Below are 20,022 nucleotides of genomic sequence, written 5' to 3' on the forward strand. Positions count from 1 at the left end.
GTTTAGTCTTCTCTTCCTTGTAAAATCAATGCCTGTGACATGAACTGAGGATTCTATCATTTGTAGAATAGAACCAATTAAAAAAATCTGTGATTATTCCATCTGAAGAAATACTTTGAGTCTTGTTCCTAAGTTATTTTATAAAACTTCCTGGAGATTTCAGAGGTGCTCTGCCACAGTGAGGGGTAAGTGAAGAAGTGCAGGAGGCATTTTCAGTGCTGCCTGATGAAAATGGAGCAGTCGGAAAAGCATGGCATAGAGGCAGACAGGGTAGTCTGACTCACACGGAAGGAGGAAAACTGGAGCACTGGGTCCTGGTTCCTGGAGTGTGTATTACTAAATTGCTAGGCAGAGCTAATTTAGTGGGTCTTCCCACTTTGAAGTGATCTTTCTAGGCCAGAATATTGTGACTCTGTTCTTTTTTCTCTTCTTTGGACCCACTGTTTTTTATCATTTCTGGTTGTATCATAGCTTGGATTTAACTAGGAGGACTGCAGTCAAAGCATTTCCTTGGGAAGTAACCAGAAGAGTTAGATCCACCTTTTTCTGAATCGTAATACTGTTCTTACCATTACACTGGCACCACCACCCACGAAGTTAATTGAGGATCTGACTATGACTAACTTTTCAGGATTCTCCAAGCTCTCAAGTAAGCTTTGGCAGTCCTATGACTTATCCTGGATTGCTTTTAGGAGATAAATATCTATCTCCATATTCTTCAGATAATTCTGAGGATGTATGCCAGCCAGAAAAAATTCTAGCCAGATTAAAAGGTACGTAGTGAGTTAAGGTGGCAGGAAATTTAAGTAGTACTGGAAAGTACTGGATAGGTGGGATTGTTGTTTGTGACTTGCAAAAGTTTTACATAGCTAGGATGTACTTTGGGTAGACATCAACACCATGTAGTTTGAACCTGCTATGTTCTTGGAAGAAAAAGTGTTCTTGAAGAAAACAAAAAATTCCAGTCCAATCTGTGTATGACAGACATTAAAGGAAGGATGTTCAGAGTGTTCTGTCTGGGGTAATTTCAGGTGTATTCCGTAGCAGGTCGAACTGCAGTCTCAGCAGTCACTGCTACCTGAGTATTATGTGATGTATTTTTATTTCCAGGCTAATGAAGGAAGTGAAGAATTTGCAAGACAATAATAAGTTTAGAAAATATTTAAGCAGCAGTTTATCTGCATACTGAATATCTGATAATACCATAGAAGTTCTGGCATAGACAAAAAGCTGTAATTGGAAATGCAAAGTAAATATGACTCTAGTAATTCACAGGGGGCCTCTTAGACACACATTCATCTTACTACTAAGGTATTTAAAGAAGAAAACTCAGAAAATCAGACAGCTGTATTCTTTGGAATAATTTTAATGAGCTAACATGGTAATTAGTTCACTGGTTGGATCCAGTTACCCATACTCAAGTCTCTGCAATTCAGTCACTTCACTGTAATTTTTCTCTTGCATAACCGTCTTAAAAACTGCCTGATCTATTGTGTACCTTTTCATTCCTTGTTTGCATTGATCTGGAACCAAATAGCTTTGAATAAGCACACAAATGATGCATGAGGTATTACGCGCATGTGTGTAACTGCAGGATTCTGTTACAGTTATAATAAGCAACAGGTATATGTAGTCTGTACAGTTAGACATCTTGGAGAGCTCAGGGTTAGGCTGACATAAGTGCCTTTTGATGGCTTGCTAGGTAAGATCTAGCATGAAGCTCTCTAGGGATAAATTTCTTGAAAAAATAAAAGTGGGTTCAACCATGTTTATTTGATATTACATTCATAGGTGTAAAATAGCAGTTTATAGTTTCACTTGCCCATTTCCCTTGCTTGGGATCTGCCCCCCTGATCAAGAAATTCAATAGCTCTTAAAAGCTGCAGCTGTACTAACAGTCTTATGCTTTATAGGAGGCATTTTGCAGCTATTACTTTAGAACAGGCATTCTGTGCCAGTACAGATGTTGCATGTACCTTTTTCATAAGCACTTTATCTGCACCATGGGCATTGCATTTCTAATGTTCGCTTGAAATTGCTAAACATGCTCCATAGTTGTAATTTATTTGGGCTGGTGTAGTTCAAAGACCTGAAAGCTTTATCTGCACCTGTTCTATTCATCTGACCAGGAAAGCACTAATTACACTGCATGAGGGTTTGGATCTCTTCTTTATAAAACTCCTGAACCAAATGCAGCCTTTTGATTCACACGTATGTTCCTCTTCCATGAAGTGAAAATAGCTCGCATATGTATTACCGAACTTCAATTTTCTAATACTGAAGGGAGAATATCCCCCTTGATCTAATGGAGGACCAGCACATTACTCCTCCATTCCCACCCTCAGTCAGTCCATCTCTGAGTAATCAAATGTACATAATGAAAGGTGAAGCATGTAAATACTGTGCATGTGACTGGAGTAAACTCTGCTAGTATGACACTGGTTTCATTGTAGAATTTGACAAACACTTCTGAGTGTAATTTATTTAAAGTGATATAAAATAAGTGAGAAGGAAAAGCATCTGCTTAACACAACCTAATTCACCTCCCAGCAGCACTGATATCAGTGAATTTGTACTAATGTAAGGTAAGCAGCAGTTGGAGAGGAATGAGGCAATAGCCTAAGGAATAAATGATAGATTTTAAATATTGAATGCTGAACCAGTATAATAACCATTCATTCAACTGTTTCAGGCCAAAAGCTTGGAATTCAGGCAAAATCCAGGAATCCTAGCTTTGAAGGAGAAAAAAAAAGCAACAACCCAAACGCTAAAAAAAACCCAGCAAACTAAAAAAACCCAGAAGCCACCTCAGACCAAGCAAACAAGAAAGCCACTGTTCAGTGAGGTTTTTCAAAACCAAAGCTATGTCCCACTTTGTCCAATTCTGCCAGAGATGTATGTCATCTGTAGACATGTCATCGAATATGACTCAAACCAATCCTTTCCCTCAAAATAAATAAATACAGCCATACAGACCAAAATGATTCTTTGGCGTTTAAAAGATTCTACTCTACTTACTTGTGGTGCATTTTTAATTTAGAGTTAAACCAGAGGCTGATCCCTTTCTTAGTGTTTTTGATAAAATAGAAAAAAAAGCACTTATGCCATAGTCAATCTTGTTTAAAACTTGTAAATATGTAGTAAATTCAGGGCAATAGAATGGAGACACAGCATCTCTATACAAATAAAGAACAAAAGACTTAAACAATAGCTATACATGGAAATAGAAAAAGCAATAAAAGGACAGAAGCTTATTTGAAGTATATATTCCAGAAAATGTGGTTAGATGCTGAAGCTAAGTAAGTATAATACTAAAATAAAATGCTCCAGAATTGTGCATTTAATCTTTGAATTCCTTTTGAAAGTTATGATGACTCGGACAAACCACACAAGCCTCATTCAAGAGGCCAAGGGTACCTCCTCTGATTAAACTAAAGACAGCGCAGAATTTGGCTCCTCAGGTTTAGGATGCCATTAGATGCTTTAGGTAGAATTACAGTCTTGCTGTACACAGCTGAGCATATATAATACTTTAAGTGAAATTCATGTCTTACGTGTTGTAAAATAAATGAAAGGTAGCTGTTAATTCCAAGGCTTATAAATATGTCAGTGGGTTTTCGTAATTTAATAAATCACAAGAACATACTCAATGACTCATAGGGTCATCAGAGCCACATGCTGCACTGTATTTATTGTAATTATGTACTATACCTCACAGAGCTTCTACTTTCATGAATATATAGGTCTCACAAAAAAATTAAAACAGTCCTCATTGATGTCTTCATTTTATTTGCTCTTCAAGTTGTTTTCTCGCCCTTCAAGTTGTTTTCTGAGCCCTTCCTCAAATGAGAATTTTAAAGGAAATGTATTTAAAAAAACATTCCTGTGATTGCTATATTTATTGAAAAGCAAAGTAAAATACACTTTCTAAATATGCTCAATTTGGGTGAAGTTCAAATTTTCCTTGGATCCTAGTCATCTGTCTGGCCACCAGCCCATATCACTAATGGTATAACTAGCTGAAAAATGGAAAAACAATTTCACGAAAATTTCAAGATTATTTTGGCTTAGATCTGAAACGTAAAGATAGCATTAATATTGTAGCATCAGTGATTCTTCATTCTTTAGTCTAAAAAATTAACACAGGACAGGCTAAACACTTTAGTTAAATGTGTAAGACTAATTCAACAGCATTTCAAAACCACTAAGGTAAACTTAGTGTGTGAAGAAGCCCTTGGCTCTTTAGGGCTCCCTGTCCAAACTCGTTTTTACTCTCACAGATGGAAGCTGCAAGTGTCGTTTGCATTTATGTATCATGATTAAATGCTCTTTTGTATTAAAATCCATAGTGAGTTGATATATTGAGTTGGCCCTGCTCCCATGTATATGGCTAGGTGTTGATTTCCATGGAACAGAACCTTGTTACTTAAGATGGGGAGAAATGGAAAGAATTCCATGCTACATCCTTTTTTAATGGCCCTTATTTAAATCACTGGCAAATGTACATCTGAATTTAACATATGTTGATTTGATGACATGCTTCTCTGAAGATATTAAATAAACCAAAGAAATGACCCCCAATGTTTTTCCCATTGCTACCAAACTGATTCCTCAAGCTATTTCATGGAATCACAGAATCCCAAGGGTTGGAAGGGACCTCAAAAGATCATCTAGTCCAACCCCCCTGCAAGAGCAGGGTAACCTAGAGTACATCACACAGAAACTTGTCCAGGCGGACCTTGAATATCTCCAACATAGGAGATTCCACAACCCCCCTGGGCAACCCGTTCCAGTGCTCTGTCACTCTCAGTAAAGAAATTTTTCCTGATGTTCACATGGAACCTCCTATGCTCCAGTTTACACCCATTGCCCCTTGTCCTGTCACTGGACATCACTGAAAAAAACCTAGTGCCATCGCCATGACACTCACCCTTTACATATTTATAAACATTGATGAGGTCACCCCTCAGTCTCTTCTTCTCCAAGCTAAAGAGACCCAGCTCCCTCAGCCTCTCCTCATAAGGGAGATGTTCCACTCCCTTAATCATCTTTGTAGCTCTGTGCTGGACTCTTTCAAGCAATTCCCTGTCCTTCTTGAACCGAGGGGCCCAGAACTGGACACAATAATCCAGATGTGGCCTCACCAAGGCAGAGTAGAGGGGGAGGAGAACCTCTCTTGACCTACTAACCACACCCTTTCTAATGCACCCTAGGATGCCATTGGCCTTCTTGGCCCCAAGGGCACAGTGTTGGCTCATGGTCATCCTCCTATCCGCCAGGACCCCCAGGTCCCTTTCCCCTTCACTACTGTCCAGCAGGTCAGCCCCCAACCTGTACTGGTACATGGGGTTGTTCTTCCCCAGATACAGGACTCTCCACTTGCCCTTGTTGAATTTCATCAAGTTCCTCTCCGCCCAACTCTCCAGCCTGTCCAGGTCTCACTGAATGGCAACACAGCCCTCTGGTGTGTCAGCCACTGCTCCCAGTTTAGTATCATCAGTGAACTTGCTGAGGGTACACTCGGTTCCCTCATCCAGGTCGTTGATGAAAATATTAAACAGCACTGGTCCCAGCACCGACCCCTGAGGGACTCCACTAGTCACAGACCTCCAGCTAGATTCTGCCCCATTGACCACAACTCTCTGCCTTCTTCCTTCCAACCAGTTCTTGATCCACCTCACTACCTGATCATCAAGCCCACACTTCCTTAGCTTATCTATGAGGATGTTGTGGGAGACAGTATTAAATGCCTTACTGAAATCAAGAAAAACCACATCTACCGCTCTACGATCATCCATCCACCTAGTTACTTCCTCATAGAAGGCTATCAGGTTGGTCAAACATGACTTCCCCTTGGTAAAACCTTGTTGGCTGCTCTTAATGACCCCCTCATCCTTGATATGTCTAGAGATGGTGTCAAGAGTAAGTTGTTCCATCACCTTTCCAGGGATGGAGGTAAGGCTGACCAGTCTATACTTACCCGGGTCCTCCTTCTTGCCCTTCTTATAGACCGGCATGACATTTGCCATCCTCCAATCCTCAGGCACCTCACCTGTTTCCCACGACTTACCAAAGATGATGGAGAGTAGCTCAGCAATGACCTCCACCAGCTCCCTCAGCACCCATGGGTGTATTCTATCCGGACCCATCAATTTATAGATGTCCAGATTACTTAACTGATCCCTAACCCAATCCTCATCTACCAAAGCAAACTCCTCCTTTATCCTGACTCCTTCCGGGGCTATAGGAATCTGGGTCCCCCGGGGAGAGTCTGCAGGAGTAAAGACAGAGGCAAAGAAGGCATTCAACACCTCTGCCTTCTTTATATCCTCTGCCTTCTTTATATCCTCTGTCTCCAGGGCACCCACCTCATTCAGCAGTGGGCCTGTATTGTCTCTTGTGTTAGTTTTATCCGCTATGTATTTGAAGAAGCCCTTTCTATTGTCCTTAACCCGACTTGCAAGATTACGTTCCAAGGAGGCCTTAGCTGTCCTAATTGCCTCCCTACATCCTCTAACAACTGTCCTATATTCCTCCCAAATGGCCAGCCCCTCCTTCCATAATCCATAGATTCTCTTTTTCCACATGAGTTTGCCCAGCAGTTCCTTGTTTAACTATGCTGGTCTCCTGGCTCCCCTACTTGACTTCCTACCCATTGGTACACTCTGGTCCTGATCTTGGAAGAGGTGGTCCTTGAATGCTGACCAACTCTCTTGAGCCCCTTTACCACCTAGTACCCTTTCCCATGAGACTTCTAGCAATTGAAGAGGCCAAAGTTGGCCCTTCGGAAATCCAGAACTGTGGCCTTGCTAGGTATTCTATTCCTCCCACACAGGATCCTAAACTCCACCATCTCATGGTCACTGCAGCCAAGGCTGCCATTGACCATCACCACTTCAACCAGACCCTCCTTGTTGGTGAGTACCAGATCCAGCAGTGCTCCTCTCCTAGTTGGTTTGTCCACCATTTGTATTAAGAAGTTATCATCAATGCACTGGAGGAACCTCCTAGACTGTGAATGATTGGCTATGTAAGTCTTCCAGCAAATATCAGGGTAGTTAAAATCCCCCATGAGGACCAAGGCATGTAGTCGTGAGGCTGCTTTCAGTTGCTTGTAGAAAGCCTCATCAACTCCTTCGTCCTGATCAGGAGGTCTATAATAGACCCCCACAACTGTATCACCCGTACCAGCCTGTCCTGTAATTCACACCCACAGACTTTCCGCTTGCTCCTCATCTGTCCCTGGACAGAACTCAATACATTCTAGTCTCTCTCTCACATAAAGAGCAACTCCACCACCTCACTTTGCTGACCTATCTTTCCTAAAAAGGACATAGCCATCCATGACCACATTCCAGTCATGTGAGCTGTAATTGCCACCAGATCATAACCTTTAGACCGCACACAGACTTCTAACTCCTCCTGTTTATTCCCCATGCTGCGTGCATTGGTGTACAGGCATTTCAGGGAGCGAGCAGAGCACGCTAGTGACACCCCTGGGAGGTGGGAGGCCTTCTGGTCTTCATTAATACTAGAACAATGCCCCACTAGTTCAAACCCTGCTACAACCCCATTGCGCTTTGAACCTAACCTAAAGCTCTGTGAGTGAGCTCTGCTAACTCTTGCCCTGGTACCCTTTTTCCCCTGCGGGACAGGGTCTAAACAACTATCCTTTCCCTCAAATGAAACAATAGATTGAGAGTCCTCCCTAGTCTGCCATTCTTCAAGCCCTAGCATGTTTCTCTTGGGCTTGTCCCTAACAGGCCCAGTTATCTCCCCTTCCCCCTTCATATCTAGTTTAAAGCCCTATCAATGAGCCCTGCTAACTCCTGCCCCAAAAACCTTTTTCCCCTCTGGGACTGGTGTATCCCGCCTGCCACCAGCAAACCAGGTGTCTCATATAGCAGCCCATGATTGAAAAACCCAAACTCCTCCCCTTGGCACCAGTCACATAGCCATACATGAATCTGCAGACTCTTCCTATTTATCTCTTCACCCTTGCTTGTAACAGGTATGGAGGCAAACACCACTTGCGCTCCAGACCCTCTAACCAGCTGTCCCAGGGCCCTGAAGTCTCTCTTCATTGCCCTTGCCCTCCTTGTAATAATTTCATCACTGCCAACCTGAAAAACCAGCAGCGGGTAGTAGTCAGAGGGCTGCACCAGATCAGAGAGTTTCCTTTTAACATCTCTAATCTGAGCCCCAAGTAGGCAGCAGACTTCCCTGTGGGATGGATCTGGTCAACAAATGGGCCCTTCTGTTCCCCTCAGAAGGGTGTCACCCACGACAATTACTCTTCTTCTTGGTTGAGGAAGTTCTAAGGCATGGGGGTGAGTGACAAACCCTAGGTGACTCACTAGATAGATATTTATACTTGAAATGCCTGTATATGAAATTCCCTTGTTCAAGCTGTAGTGCAGTCCTGTATTGCTTGCTATGAACCAGGTATCTTTTCAATATGGAGATCTTAATTTTCACTCTCACTTATCCAGAAGCAAACAGGAAACCCCATTCCGAACTTCCCGTTCCAAAAATAATAGCAGTGTTCAGTCACATTTTATGAAAGCATCTTAGAATTTATATAAATAAAACTAGTGTACATTTCAAAGAACATACGAAATGTTGGCTTTTTGCTTTGACTGCAAAGATCAAAGAGCCAATTAAAATGTCATGATTTTTAAATTATGAATTTAGTCATAACAAAAACATTTAAAAAAAAATTAAAGCAGCAGGTGAACCTTCTATAGCAAGATAAAGTTTAATATATTTTATTAGCTTAAGGGACACAGAATAGCTATCTATCCAGAACTTCAGGCATGCATTTACATAAATATATTAAATTAAGAAAAGCAATTATACACTTAAACATCCTTTTGTCTAAAAAAATCATTAAATCCACAGATTAACAATAAATCCAACTCTATGCATTTATCACTTCCAGGTACAACTGTTCCATGTTCAGATATTACACAAATACATTTGTTAGAATTTATATGCATTATACATATATTATATATTACATAATAGTGTGTATACATACATGGTCTTCAATAATATAATAATAATTTGTAGTTTTTATAGCACTTTTCATTTGAAGAGCTCAAAGCGTTTTACAAGGATTGACTTCACTAATTTTCAGATGGAAAGTGGAGGCACAAAGATGCAATTACTTCAGGTTATATAGAATTTGTGACAGGCCTTAACTGAATTCTCTCATTGTGAACTTCAGCCATGTCTCCCTAGAAAGAAATACACATATAGCATGTGTAGTCTACGTAGGTAGACTTGCGAAGACTTGTAAGGTCTCAAACTAGGAAAGCACTTATATTAATAACATTAAGCACATGATTTCAGTGAGGCTCATATGCTTAAAATTACTTGTGTGCTCCAGTGCTCTGCTAGATTGGTGTCTGTATATGCTTAGTAGTATAATACAGGTTATAGAAGATACTTAAACATAGTTTGAATAATATTTTCTAAGCTATTTCCTGACATTTCAAATGTACATACAGTACGTGACAGCTACTATAACATAAAATTATTGATCAGAGGAATATCACAACAGTAGTTCTTAAGTGAGAGAATTCTGTTGTTTCCTTTTCCTTTTCTGCTTGGCTCCCATTACAATCTAATTGTTCTCAAAGGGGAATTCTCAAATTTCTCAAAAGGGAAAAAGTTTTAATTCTGCAGTATATTTTGTGGGCAACAGCTAATAGCATTTCTGGATAATTCACAGGGTAGGGTTACTGCTTCTGGTATTAATGAAGATCACAACAAGATACATCTGGTGACTTAATACCAGATGGTTTCTGATCTCAGTATATCTTGATAGGAATTAAGTTAATTCTGTTCACCAGTTGTGACTCTGCCTAGACAACATTTTCCTTTTAGCTGCTCCTCCTAGGAACATTCAGAAAGTAAGACATCTTTGTTACTGCCTTGTGATGCAAACCACCTTTTTGTCCTACAGCAAAATACATCCTACATTTAAAAAAACCCAACAAAACCACAAAAAACCCTCTTCCAAACCAGCCACCTCTTTGCCTTTTTTTCACCCAAGAATATTGTGAGCACAGCCACTACATATTCACATGCTTTAGCTGGTGCCTTCTTTCTTGAATTTCCTGGGAATTTCAGTATTTTTTTTCCCTTTTTGCTTTTGCTTTTGTTGCAAAATGAAAATAAATGGGAAAATCTCACAGAGTGTAAAAGGAACTTAACTATACAGGATACATGGGACCCTATTGATTACTTATAACAGATGGAAAGTTGTTTATCAGTGGAACTAAAACTCTCCTCCAAGAATGCAGCTTGCTGTTTGTGCACGTTCTTTCTGACATTTTGGATTGTGTGGGTACAGTAGGCAACAGGTAATGACATACATTAAATGTGTATAACACAGAATATTATTTTCTGGTGAATTCCTATAGTGTCAAATGATCACTTGAGTGATGTGTTTTCAGTACTGAGAGCTCTGGTAGGCAGGTGTGTCACTTGGCTTTTAAATCAGTGTAATGTCAAGAAAAATTTTTTTATGGAAGCCCATGGGAGTTTTCTTTGGGTTATGGCACAGCATGATAGTCCTTTGCTAATACATAGACCAAATTAGTAATTATTAATAAACTCATGAGTGAACTGAAGGAAAAAGGTTGATGTGTCGGTCAGTTGAACTGCTTGTGCAGTGCTATAAAATAGTAATGTTTGTCTTTTCCCAGATAAGGCATTAGTCATAGCATCTGATTAATCAGTCTGCCCAGTTGAAGTCTATGCAGAATTAATTGCTGTCCTAAGATTCGATGTTGTGCATTTTATAGCACAACAAATTCTGTGTGCAGAGTCATAACTGAAATCAATGAGTGCAAAGGCAAGCAGATACCCCTTTGCCTAATATGGGTCTATAGAATGCTTGCTCATGTCCCACACCATAATTACTTTTGCCTGTCATTTTATTACTGAGGAGTCTCGTCGCTTTCAGTCTTACTAGTCTTGTTAGGAAGGGTGACAACAACATTTTTGGATTAGGATAGTCTTGATTGAAATGTTACACAATCCTTATTAAATACAGGAAGAAATGTTTTGAAAATGTGCCTAGCTGCTGAAATCAGCCTTTGTGATACTGGACTCAGAACAGTTGAGGGAACCCTTCTGTGAATGCTTGTGAGCTTTTCTGGGGGCAACTTTGGGTGCCATCTTACTACGGCTATTTCAGAAAATGGGACAACTGACTTGGTATTGTAATTACTGCTTAGTGGCACATGCTTACATATTTGAAATAAGCATATAGATGTGCAAAAGAGAAAAATGTAAGCTAATTCCTCAATATTGAACAAGTATCAAGAAGCCTGGCTGAGTTAATACACCCCTTGTATAACTGCTGGCAGTATTATAAGGCAACCCAAGAGGATTGGATATGCTCTGTACATCTTTAAGTAGGATATACTCAGTAAGGCTTTATGCAGGGCTGAATCTGTACTCTTATTCCAGAAACCCTTGGCATGTCTAATGAACGCAGATGCAGACACAGAGAGGTCATGTGTGCACTGATGTCTGAAGTTGAGGTCTTCTGCCAACTAAGTGGATATCTTTTAAGGACTTAATCCTATAACTAATGAAGTCAAGAGGAGATTTCAGTTGACATCAATGGACTTGGAGTCAGGCCCTCAAAGATTAAAGTAATCCTGTACTAAGCTTTCAGGTGGCTTCTGCTGTCTCACACCTATACCCTAAAAAGTACGCGTGTCTTATTCCACTGAATTACTCTGCTGTTGAAAACAATGAACATTCTAGCGAAACAGGCTTAACTTTTCTCAATGTTTCTACAACATCTGCCCTGAAACTACTTATGGAAATGTTTATCAGTTTTTTTTGTAGCCAGAATCCAGATTATTTAGTGCATACTTTCTGCAAGTTTGGGTTAGAATAAATATAAAGCTTTGGTTACTCTTTTGGTGAGATTCTTATATTTGTGGGTTTTTTCTGTTTTTTTGTTTGTTTTTTTTTTTTTTTTAATGACAAAAATAAGATGTTGGTCAATTTTAATACTGTAAATGGGAAAAATTAGTTTTTATTTACTTCATGACTTCATTTTGTTTTTTCTGAGACAAAGTTCACTTTTTTAAGTTGGACAGAAGATCAAATGGTATAATTCCTAATTAAGCTGATACACAGTTAAATTTAGTATATCTGTGTATCAGGATAGTAAATTAAAATGCATTAATGTCTTTTAAAGGATTTGCATAATTAAGGAAAAACAAGCAGAGCAGGATGTCCTTGGATTTGTTTTTTCCTTATGGCTTGAATCTTATAACTGTCTGTTTCATGGATGCAAGTAAAATTACATGTATGAATGTTTATTTTTACCTTAATAGGACTTTACACATGTGAAAAATTGCTTGTTCATAAGTGTTTTCAGAATTTCCATTTTGCATATATATACCTGAAATGTCCTTGTTTCTAACCCTAAATTAGAGAAGGTATATACTGAAAAGCAATATTTTATCATCCTAGGAATATTGTTCTGCTTTTTGCTTCAGACATCTGATTATTGGATGGAAATTGATAACTTTCTGATGAGCATAGTGACCAAGTGCTTTCTGTCTTCCTTCAGCTTTAGTCTGAGCTTAACATCCTGAGGCAGAGCTGCTTGAGGCTGTAAACTCCTGATCTGTAAATGTCCACACTAAGATACAGTCTTAGAAGTCACTATAAAATAACAAAGCTCTGTGGAATGATCAAGAGAGAAAAACCTCAGCCTGCTGGGAAGCCTATTTGATGCCCAAGTCTATTAGGCAGTTTCAAAATTAATAAGCATCACCTGCAGCAACCAGGGATTATAGACATTTGCTATGGTTTTAGAAAGGAAGGAGTTGCAAAACCGAAATGTGGGGAAGTGAATGAAAGAAGGCGATAAACAGAGGTGTCATGTTGGCGATACAGTTATTTATACCTAACTTGGACTTTGTTTGCATGAAATGTAATAACCTGTGAGGATTTAAAGGTACAAAGGGCTTGTGTCTGTGTCCCTGACTGTTAACGGAAGGGACTTATTTCCTCGAGGGGAGCAGTTTGAGTTAATATTTCTTACTGGACGCATCAGAAAAATGAGTTTACTGTTTTTCTGAAATGGAGTGAAACAATTTTGAGCTGATTTTACATAACATCTTTTTGTCTCCCTACTTATTTATTTAGTAAAAACATTTTTTATATTTGAATAGTATGCCTTCTTTCTGATCAGTGGCACTTAAAAAGAGAAAAATGAAGGTTTTATGTCCCAGAATAATAAAATGAGAGTTGAAAACTAGCAGGCATCAGGAATAGAGTTATGTTTCTTGCAACAGGTACGTTTGTTCTCTTTTAACAGTAAAAAGCCTCAAAGAATGCTTGAAATGTACAATGTGTTGGGAACAGAGAGGCAGTATTTCTGAATAAAGGAAGAAATGAATGGAATAAAAGATTAGGGGAGAGAGAGACAGAGACAGAGACAACTCGAACACATACATAAAGTCCCTTCTGGAGGCCCTTATCTAATTGCCTCATTTATCTAGTTTCATTTATAAGCTCAATTTTATTCTGGGACGCTCTCGGAGGTTGTGTGAGAATGGCTGCAGAATGACCTAACTGGCAACAGGCTTTCTACAGACCCTTTTTTTTTTTTGTTTTGTATGCCAATTCTCAGGGCAATTACTGCAGTTGCCCTTTTTATATCAGCATCTTGGGTGGCTGGGCCTGGGGTTTGCTCGCTCTTTTTAATAGTGCAATTTCTTTTGATAAATAAGCAGCTAGGAGTTTTTGTGTCTTTTTTTTTGAGAATACTTCTTTTCCACTGGGACTTCCTATGTACTCATGTGGGCTTACTGCAGAGGCTTGCTTTCACATGATATAAAAGATGATTTAAAAATGAAGCAAAACACTTTCCACAAACTATCTGTCTCCCCTCTCCCTCTAATCTTCACTTAGATTACTTCTTAGGTTTGAAGCTTTGGTGGAATGACTCAAACATAAATTCTTTTTTTTTTTTTTTTTAATAAATGGAAGTATTTTGCTTAAAAGCTATTTTCTGAGTGCAGCACAGCTGATACAAGTGTTTTCCCATTGATTTAAATGACACATGGATTTAATTCTTAGCTTTTACTGGAGTTTTATTTTCTGATTTCACTAGTAAACTAAATTGTCTTTATTATTAAGGTCAAAGCTATAACATCATGGGTATCCCTTCTCTACATGACTATGTAGATCTTTTCAAGTCTCTAGGAGCTAACCAGTGAGAAAAGAACTATCACATCTCCCCAGCTTTTGAAAATAATGCGTCACAGTGGAGGTAAAGTTGGATTTATTTTAAAATGTATTTCATTAAAGAAAGTGTTAAAGATATTATCTCTGTCAGATATTTAAATGTTGCTAAAATACTTCAGTGACTTTCTTGCTTTGCCGGTTATGAAGAGTGTAATAAAACTGTGCTATGTGACAGATTTAGACAGCTGGCTCATTCATGAGAAGTTCACATTTTTGTCACCCACATTGAATAAGGAAAGATTAGATGCTAAGGTCAATTTACAAAAATGGTTGTCAGGACATTTTTTAATTGTAAAACTTTTTGTGATGGAATTCAGGGAAAAGACTGAAGGCAGAAAGCAGCGGAGACAAAGAGCTGCTATTAACCTACAGATGCTACTGCGGGGTTCATTTTAAGATTGGTCACACTGCTTAGCCAATGAAGTGTTCGTGTGACTATAAGGGACCACCCTTTTCTGGGGTGAGAGGGCAATTTGGTCTTCATGCTCATTTAATCCCAAGATGTCTTTCAATGGACTGTCAGTTGAATCTACATTGTGCAAAATTATGCATGCACTTTTTAATGCAGGCCATTGTTCACTGAGCACTTAACCAAGATTTCTCAACCAATTTCCACTTGGCATGAGGTCACTCAAAACCCAGGCAAACATATATGGAAGGCAAATGTAATTTTCTGTTCCTCTGAGCTGGAATGCCTAAGACAGGGAAATGTAACTTTCTGTTATGCTGTACTTTAAGATTTAAAATGTGCTAAATGAAGACTGACAACTAGAAAGGAAAATGCATGGCATGTCACTGTTCTAGAGAGGTAACTTTACTAGCGGAGAGTAATATGGCTAAAGCCTTTTAGATCTTATTGCCTAAAGTGTTGTAAATCATTGACAAATGAGCAGCTGCTTATAAGAACCATAGGATGTGCACACTGGGGCTACTCTGCTTTCTTTTCGTAGGCAAGATTTTGTAACAGCCAGGTAGTGCAAAGAAAATCTGTCAGTAGGTAAAAGTAGTGAGCAAAGAGACTGCCAGTAATGCCCTACAGCTGTAGATAAAGAGGGCATCAGTTCTGAAGATACATCTACTTAGTCTGGGAATACTTTAGAAAACCTGACTATAGCATGTACCTGTATTTATTGATACATTTACAAAGACTCAATTTCACACTAGCTCTTCAAGTAACATTTACATTTAAAATTGCATTTGGTGAGAATCATTATACGTTTTGTACAAGTGACATCTTACACAGCCAACACGTGCTTATGTGAGCTCTCATCCAGGGATGTTCCATTCAACATGAAATCGGCAGCAGTCTACTCGTGTATAGTCTGGCCTGTCCTGTTACGGTGGGAATCGCTTTATGAGCACTTTTAACATAAGCTGGAATTTTATTATGATTGGTTGGCAGTTGTTTTTTCCATCCGTCGTAAATGAGTACAAGTTGACACAAGGATACATTTCTAGATTAGATCCACAACACATTAAAGAGTGTGATTGCTCTTTCTTTCCCCTTCTTTCCAATTAAGTTGGTGAAAAATGTAACTTTAGTATTTTACAGGATATGGTAAAGCTGTCTCATCTAGGTGATGTCTATATTATAAAAATAAAATAAAATAATATAAATATGTAACATGAACCCAGTGCCCATTGTTAAATAAAATATGTGATAAAAAGCAGACCTTCTAGGATGACTGGTTTTGAAATATGCGAATATAATTTAATTATTAAACACTTGAAACAATCTTGATATTAAGCTGCGATAACCAGATTTTTGCATCTATGCTAGATAAAGAAATGCATAACATTCTGTAATAGAGTTACATTGATGAAGGTGAAGGTTACAGTCTTACAATGAATTGCCTCAATAGGAATGCATTAAGGAGTTCTCAAATATTGTCTCATGATGGAGTTCAGTTCACCTTAGAAACCATTACAACTGGATTTTATTAAGCAGCAGCTTATACACCGATGTTTGAAAACTGCTCTCTCATCACCATAATCACATAGGTACAGACATGAGATTTCTGGGATGTCAAAGAATCCATTAAGACACCACGAAAAGTCCTTTGACAGAAATGTGATTTACAGTGGAATTACTTCGTAAACTATTTCTCATGAAGAAATAAATATTAAAAAAAATTCCACTAGCCATAAAACCGCATTTGTGATAGTGCGTGCCTGTGTATGTGTGTGCATATTGGCAGTCGGTACGTCTGGGGAGACGTACAGAAATACTGACACACACACAAAGAATTTACCTGCACATTTGTGGATATTATACTTAAATTAATAAAGTAAATCAAATCACTGGTATTTGTTGCAGGACAAGAGTCTTTTAAAAATGACAGGATTCAAAACAAATGCCCGTTGAAAGTGTAGTTTCCAAATAGTCCCAGAAACTATACAATATAGCTGGTTAGATCCAGCAAATAGGATGTCATGTCTAGGATCTGATCAAGAATACCTGCCCTTGTCACTCTTCGGATGTTTCTATCCACTTGTTCACACTGGGGGCCGAGATAGCCTTTTTTACATAAGCATTTATTAGGCCTTACACAGACACCTCCATGTCGACAGGCTGGGTCACATTTTGCTGTGGGTAAAAAACAGTGATTTTCTAGTTTGTTTAGAGCATCACAAACCAAAAGTATACAGTACACATTCATTAATGCCTTTCTAAACTTAAAGTGATAAAGCACATAAATTAAAACCAGGCTGAAAAGGATGAAATATTACCATCTTTGAAAACATTATTTTTTTAAGCTTAGAATATTAGGGGGAGGAAGTAATTTTGTATGTCTGAGAGGACGTCACCCAGGACAGACTGTGAAGCTCAAATAGATTTTTGAAAAAGTCCAATTCCTCTATTCATGCTTTATTTTGGAGTGTATGGAAGATCCAACTCAAAAGACTTTGGGCTCCAGATGTTATTTAAAAAAAAGACATGCAGCACATCTAGATCTTTAAACAGTGGTTGTATAACTTATACCATTTCTTATGCTAGCAGCACAAAAAGCCCTGAAGTTTCTGAGACGCTTTAGTACCTGACCATCTCCAGTCTAACAAGTACTAAATCTCAGGTCAGCTCCTTTGTACACGCAGAGAGTTCTGCACTACATGCTGTCCTTTGCAGAGCAGACTACAACTGACCACAGAGGTACATTCCTTTGGCTCTTGAATCACTTATGTGTGGAACAGAACTGAATTTCTTTTAGGAAGAAAAGAACCAGAGTATTTTTAGAGATTTTTTTAGAGATTTTAGAGATTTTTTTTTGAGATTAGACATTAGGAAGAAATTCTTTACTGTGAGGGTGGTGAAACACTGGGACAAGTTGCTCAGAGAAGATGTGGCTGCCCCATCCCTGTAAGTGTTGTGTGGGATACAGTCTATGTATTTTCTGTAGCTTTCTTGTACATTGCGTTTATTAAATCATCTATCACAGAGCTGTAATTTTTTAAACAAGCTAGATTATTCAAGACCCATTTATGGTCACACTGGAGATCTTTTTTACTTTTAAGTTCCACTTGAACCAGGGCTGTAGAATGAGCCTCATTCTCTAAATGCAGGAAACCTCTGACTGACAAGTGAGGACAACCGAAGTTGCACTATTTGATCAGATTAACTCATCCATTGCTTTTGTTGCATGGTTGCATGATGGTCAACTCATGAATCTTGCCAGTACGATATATCATGAGTGATTTAATTAATTTCATTTAATTTAATTCCTAAGTCACTCCTGATCATCACTAGAAACCAGGAGATTGCTGAAATTTACACTCCAGGCTATAAGGACCACGTAGCTGATCCTGCTTCAGCAGCGTTCTCCTGAGTGCCCTTCCAACCTGAATTATTCCTGGTCCATCATATGAACCTTGCTTTGTCTTACTCTCTGATTCTTTTACACTTGAGTTCTACTGACAGTATGTTAACCTTATCTATTTGTATAGGCATTGGCATAAACTCACTAGGCAAACATGTTCAGTCAGAAGACTGCACTAGTGCACTAATAGCAACTTCTGGTACCCAGGCTTGCTCTGGAAGACCTGCATAGGCCAGAATTATACAGCTCAGACATAACCACAGCCTCTGTGAGACAGTGATATGACAGCTTTGGCACCGCATGTTCATTCATCTCACCCCTTTGGTGTCATATCCAACACCTAGTTTGATTACAGTCACTTTTTCAAGTAAGTGACTTTTAAAAGTTACACTATGGCAACAAGATAGGACTTAATAAAAGCACTGTGATTAATAATAGATTACAGTAATGTTCTGGTTATTAGCTGCTTTGTGAAAACTTCTACACAGAATTCTAGTTAACAAACTAGAGCAATTTTATTCTGTAGTATCAGAAGTAAGGATGTACCAAAACTAAAGTATTTACATTACCTTAGCAAAGTGCAAAATATACAACAGTGACCTGAAGGTCTGATTTGTCATCTTTCCTGACAAGGGACTCCTATATGCCACTGACAATGATAATACTGCAGGTGAAAGCTTAGTGTCCAAATAGGAAACATGTATTGATTGCATTTCCTTTCATTGTACATTCTTGTGAAAAAAATAATACTTTTGTCTATCATATTTATGCTATTAATTGCATTCTGTAATGGTTCATGCTGCATTAAATGTTTTAACAGTTGCACTCATCCAAACTTACAGTTCTCCTACAACTCATGAGATCAGTACGTCTTTGTCATTGCCTTAGAACTGATGGTCAGTGACATACATTGAAAATTTCTCTCAGCAAATAATTAAAAGCAATTTATAACATATCATGGTTTTTTTTCACTTATTGCTGTGAATCTGTATACACACCAGTTCTGCAGAATTCTCCTTCCCAGCCTTGATTGCAGCAGCATTTTCCTGTGGGAGTGCAGTGCCCGTTCCGACAATGCCTTGAGCATTCAGATGTCAGTATCTGTGCAGGCTGAGCTGTTCTTTTGCATTCTTCAGGGACTAAAGGCCTGAAAAAAAAATAAAATGAACCAAACAGTTAAAAGTTGGGGTCAATAAGAAAGGCTTTGGGGTTGTTATTACAGGCCTGAGTCTCTTTTATTGTACTATCAGTGGGAGAAATCAGTTCTAAGAGGATTGCTATTTTTCTCAAAAACACCAGGAAATGTAGGCATAACATGTTACATTAAAGAACAATACAGTGTGATTTTCTGTTCTTTCGTATAACTGCCTTCAAGGTCTACAAGATGAGATAATAGTCCTTGAGAATTCTTAAAAGCATAAACCTGGCAAACAAACTTCCTGAAGACCTAATCACAGGCAGCATGTATCTCTGGATAATATCATTATTAGACATGCTAAATTCTACTGATTGTGTGCGATTTCTTCAGCGAGCACAAATAGTCATATAATTCAGTCCAGAATCTGATGGTGTCTTTTTGCTTTTCTTGCTGATTTATCTTTCTGTTTGTATCCTGGGAAGAGTAATATGAACAGCAAGTTTTATGTCACACATTATGGCATGCATAATAATTTTGCAAACGTATTGCCTCTATGAATTCAGTTTGACACAGCAGATATTTAATTTCCATATTGTCATGAAATCATATTTGGATTATGCATTCTGGATGCTTACTGAAGCATCTGAACATCAGGGAAGACTTTCACTACTGGCACAAGTTGCCCAGAGAGGTTGTGGAGTCTCCATCCTTGGAGATGTTCAGAAACTGTCTGGACATGGTCCTGAACAACTGGCTCTAGGTGGTCCTGCTTGAGCA

At 38.7% G+C, this 20,022-nt stretch overlaps 2 protein-coding genes across 2 annotated transcripts in view; one reads left to right on the forward strand and one right to left on the reverse strand.

Annotated features, from left to right (window-relative positions):
* The window catches only part of ANAPC10 (anaphase promoting complex subunit 10), a 109,434-nt gene that overhangs the window by 81,370 nt on the left and 8,042 nt on the right, over positions 1-20,022 (forward strand). The window lies entirely within an intron of this gene.
* Positions 15,655-20,022, reverse strand: part of HHIP (hedgehog interacting protein) — a 71,615-nt gene continuing 67,247 nt past the window's right edge. Inside the window, exons 12-13 of the mRNA XM_062625730.1 lie at positions 19,106-19,254; positions 15,655-16,879 (exon numbers count right to left, since the gene is read on the reverse strand). Coding sequence (XP_062481714.1) covers positions 16,686-16,879; positions 19,106-19,254 — 343 coding nt within the window. The 3' untranslated portion in view covers positions 15,655-16,685. The remainder of the gene's footprint in view (positions 16,880-19,105; positions 19,255-20,022) is intronic.

This window comes from Pezoporus occidentalis, unplaced genomic scaffold (genome assembly GCF_034315485.1).
Source record: "Pezoporus occidentalis ecotype Australia unplaced genomic scaffold, CSIRO_AGI_Poc_V1 ctg281, whole genome shotgun sequence".
In the NCBI taxonomy this organism is placed as follows: domain Eukaryota; kingdom Metazoa; phylum Chordata; class Aves; order Psittaciformes; family Psittacidae; genus Pezoporus; species Pezoporus occidentalis.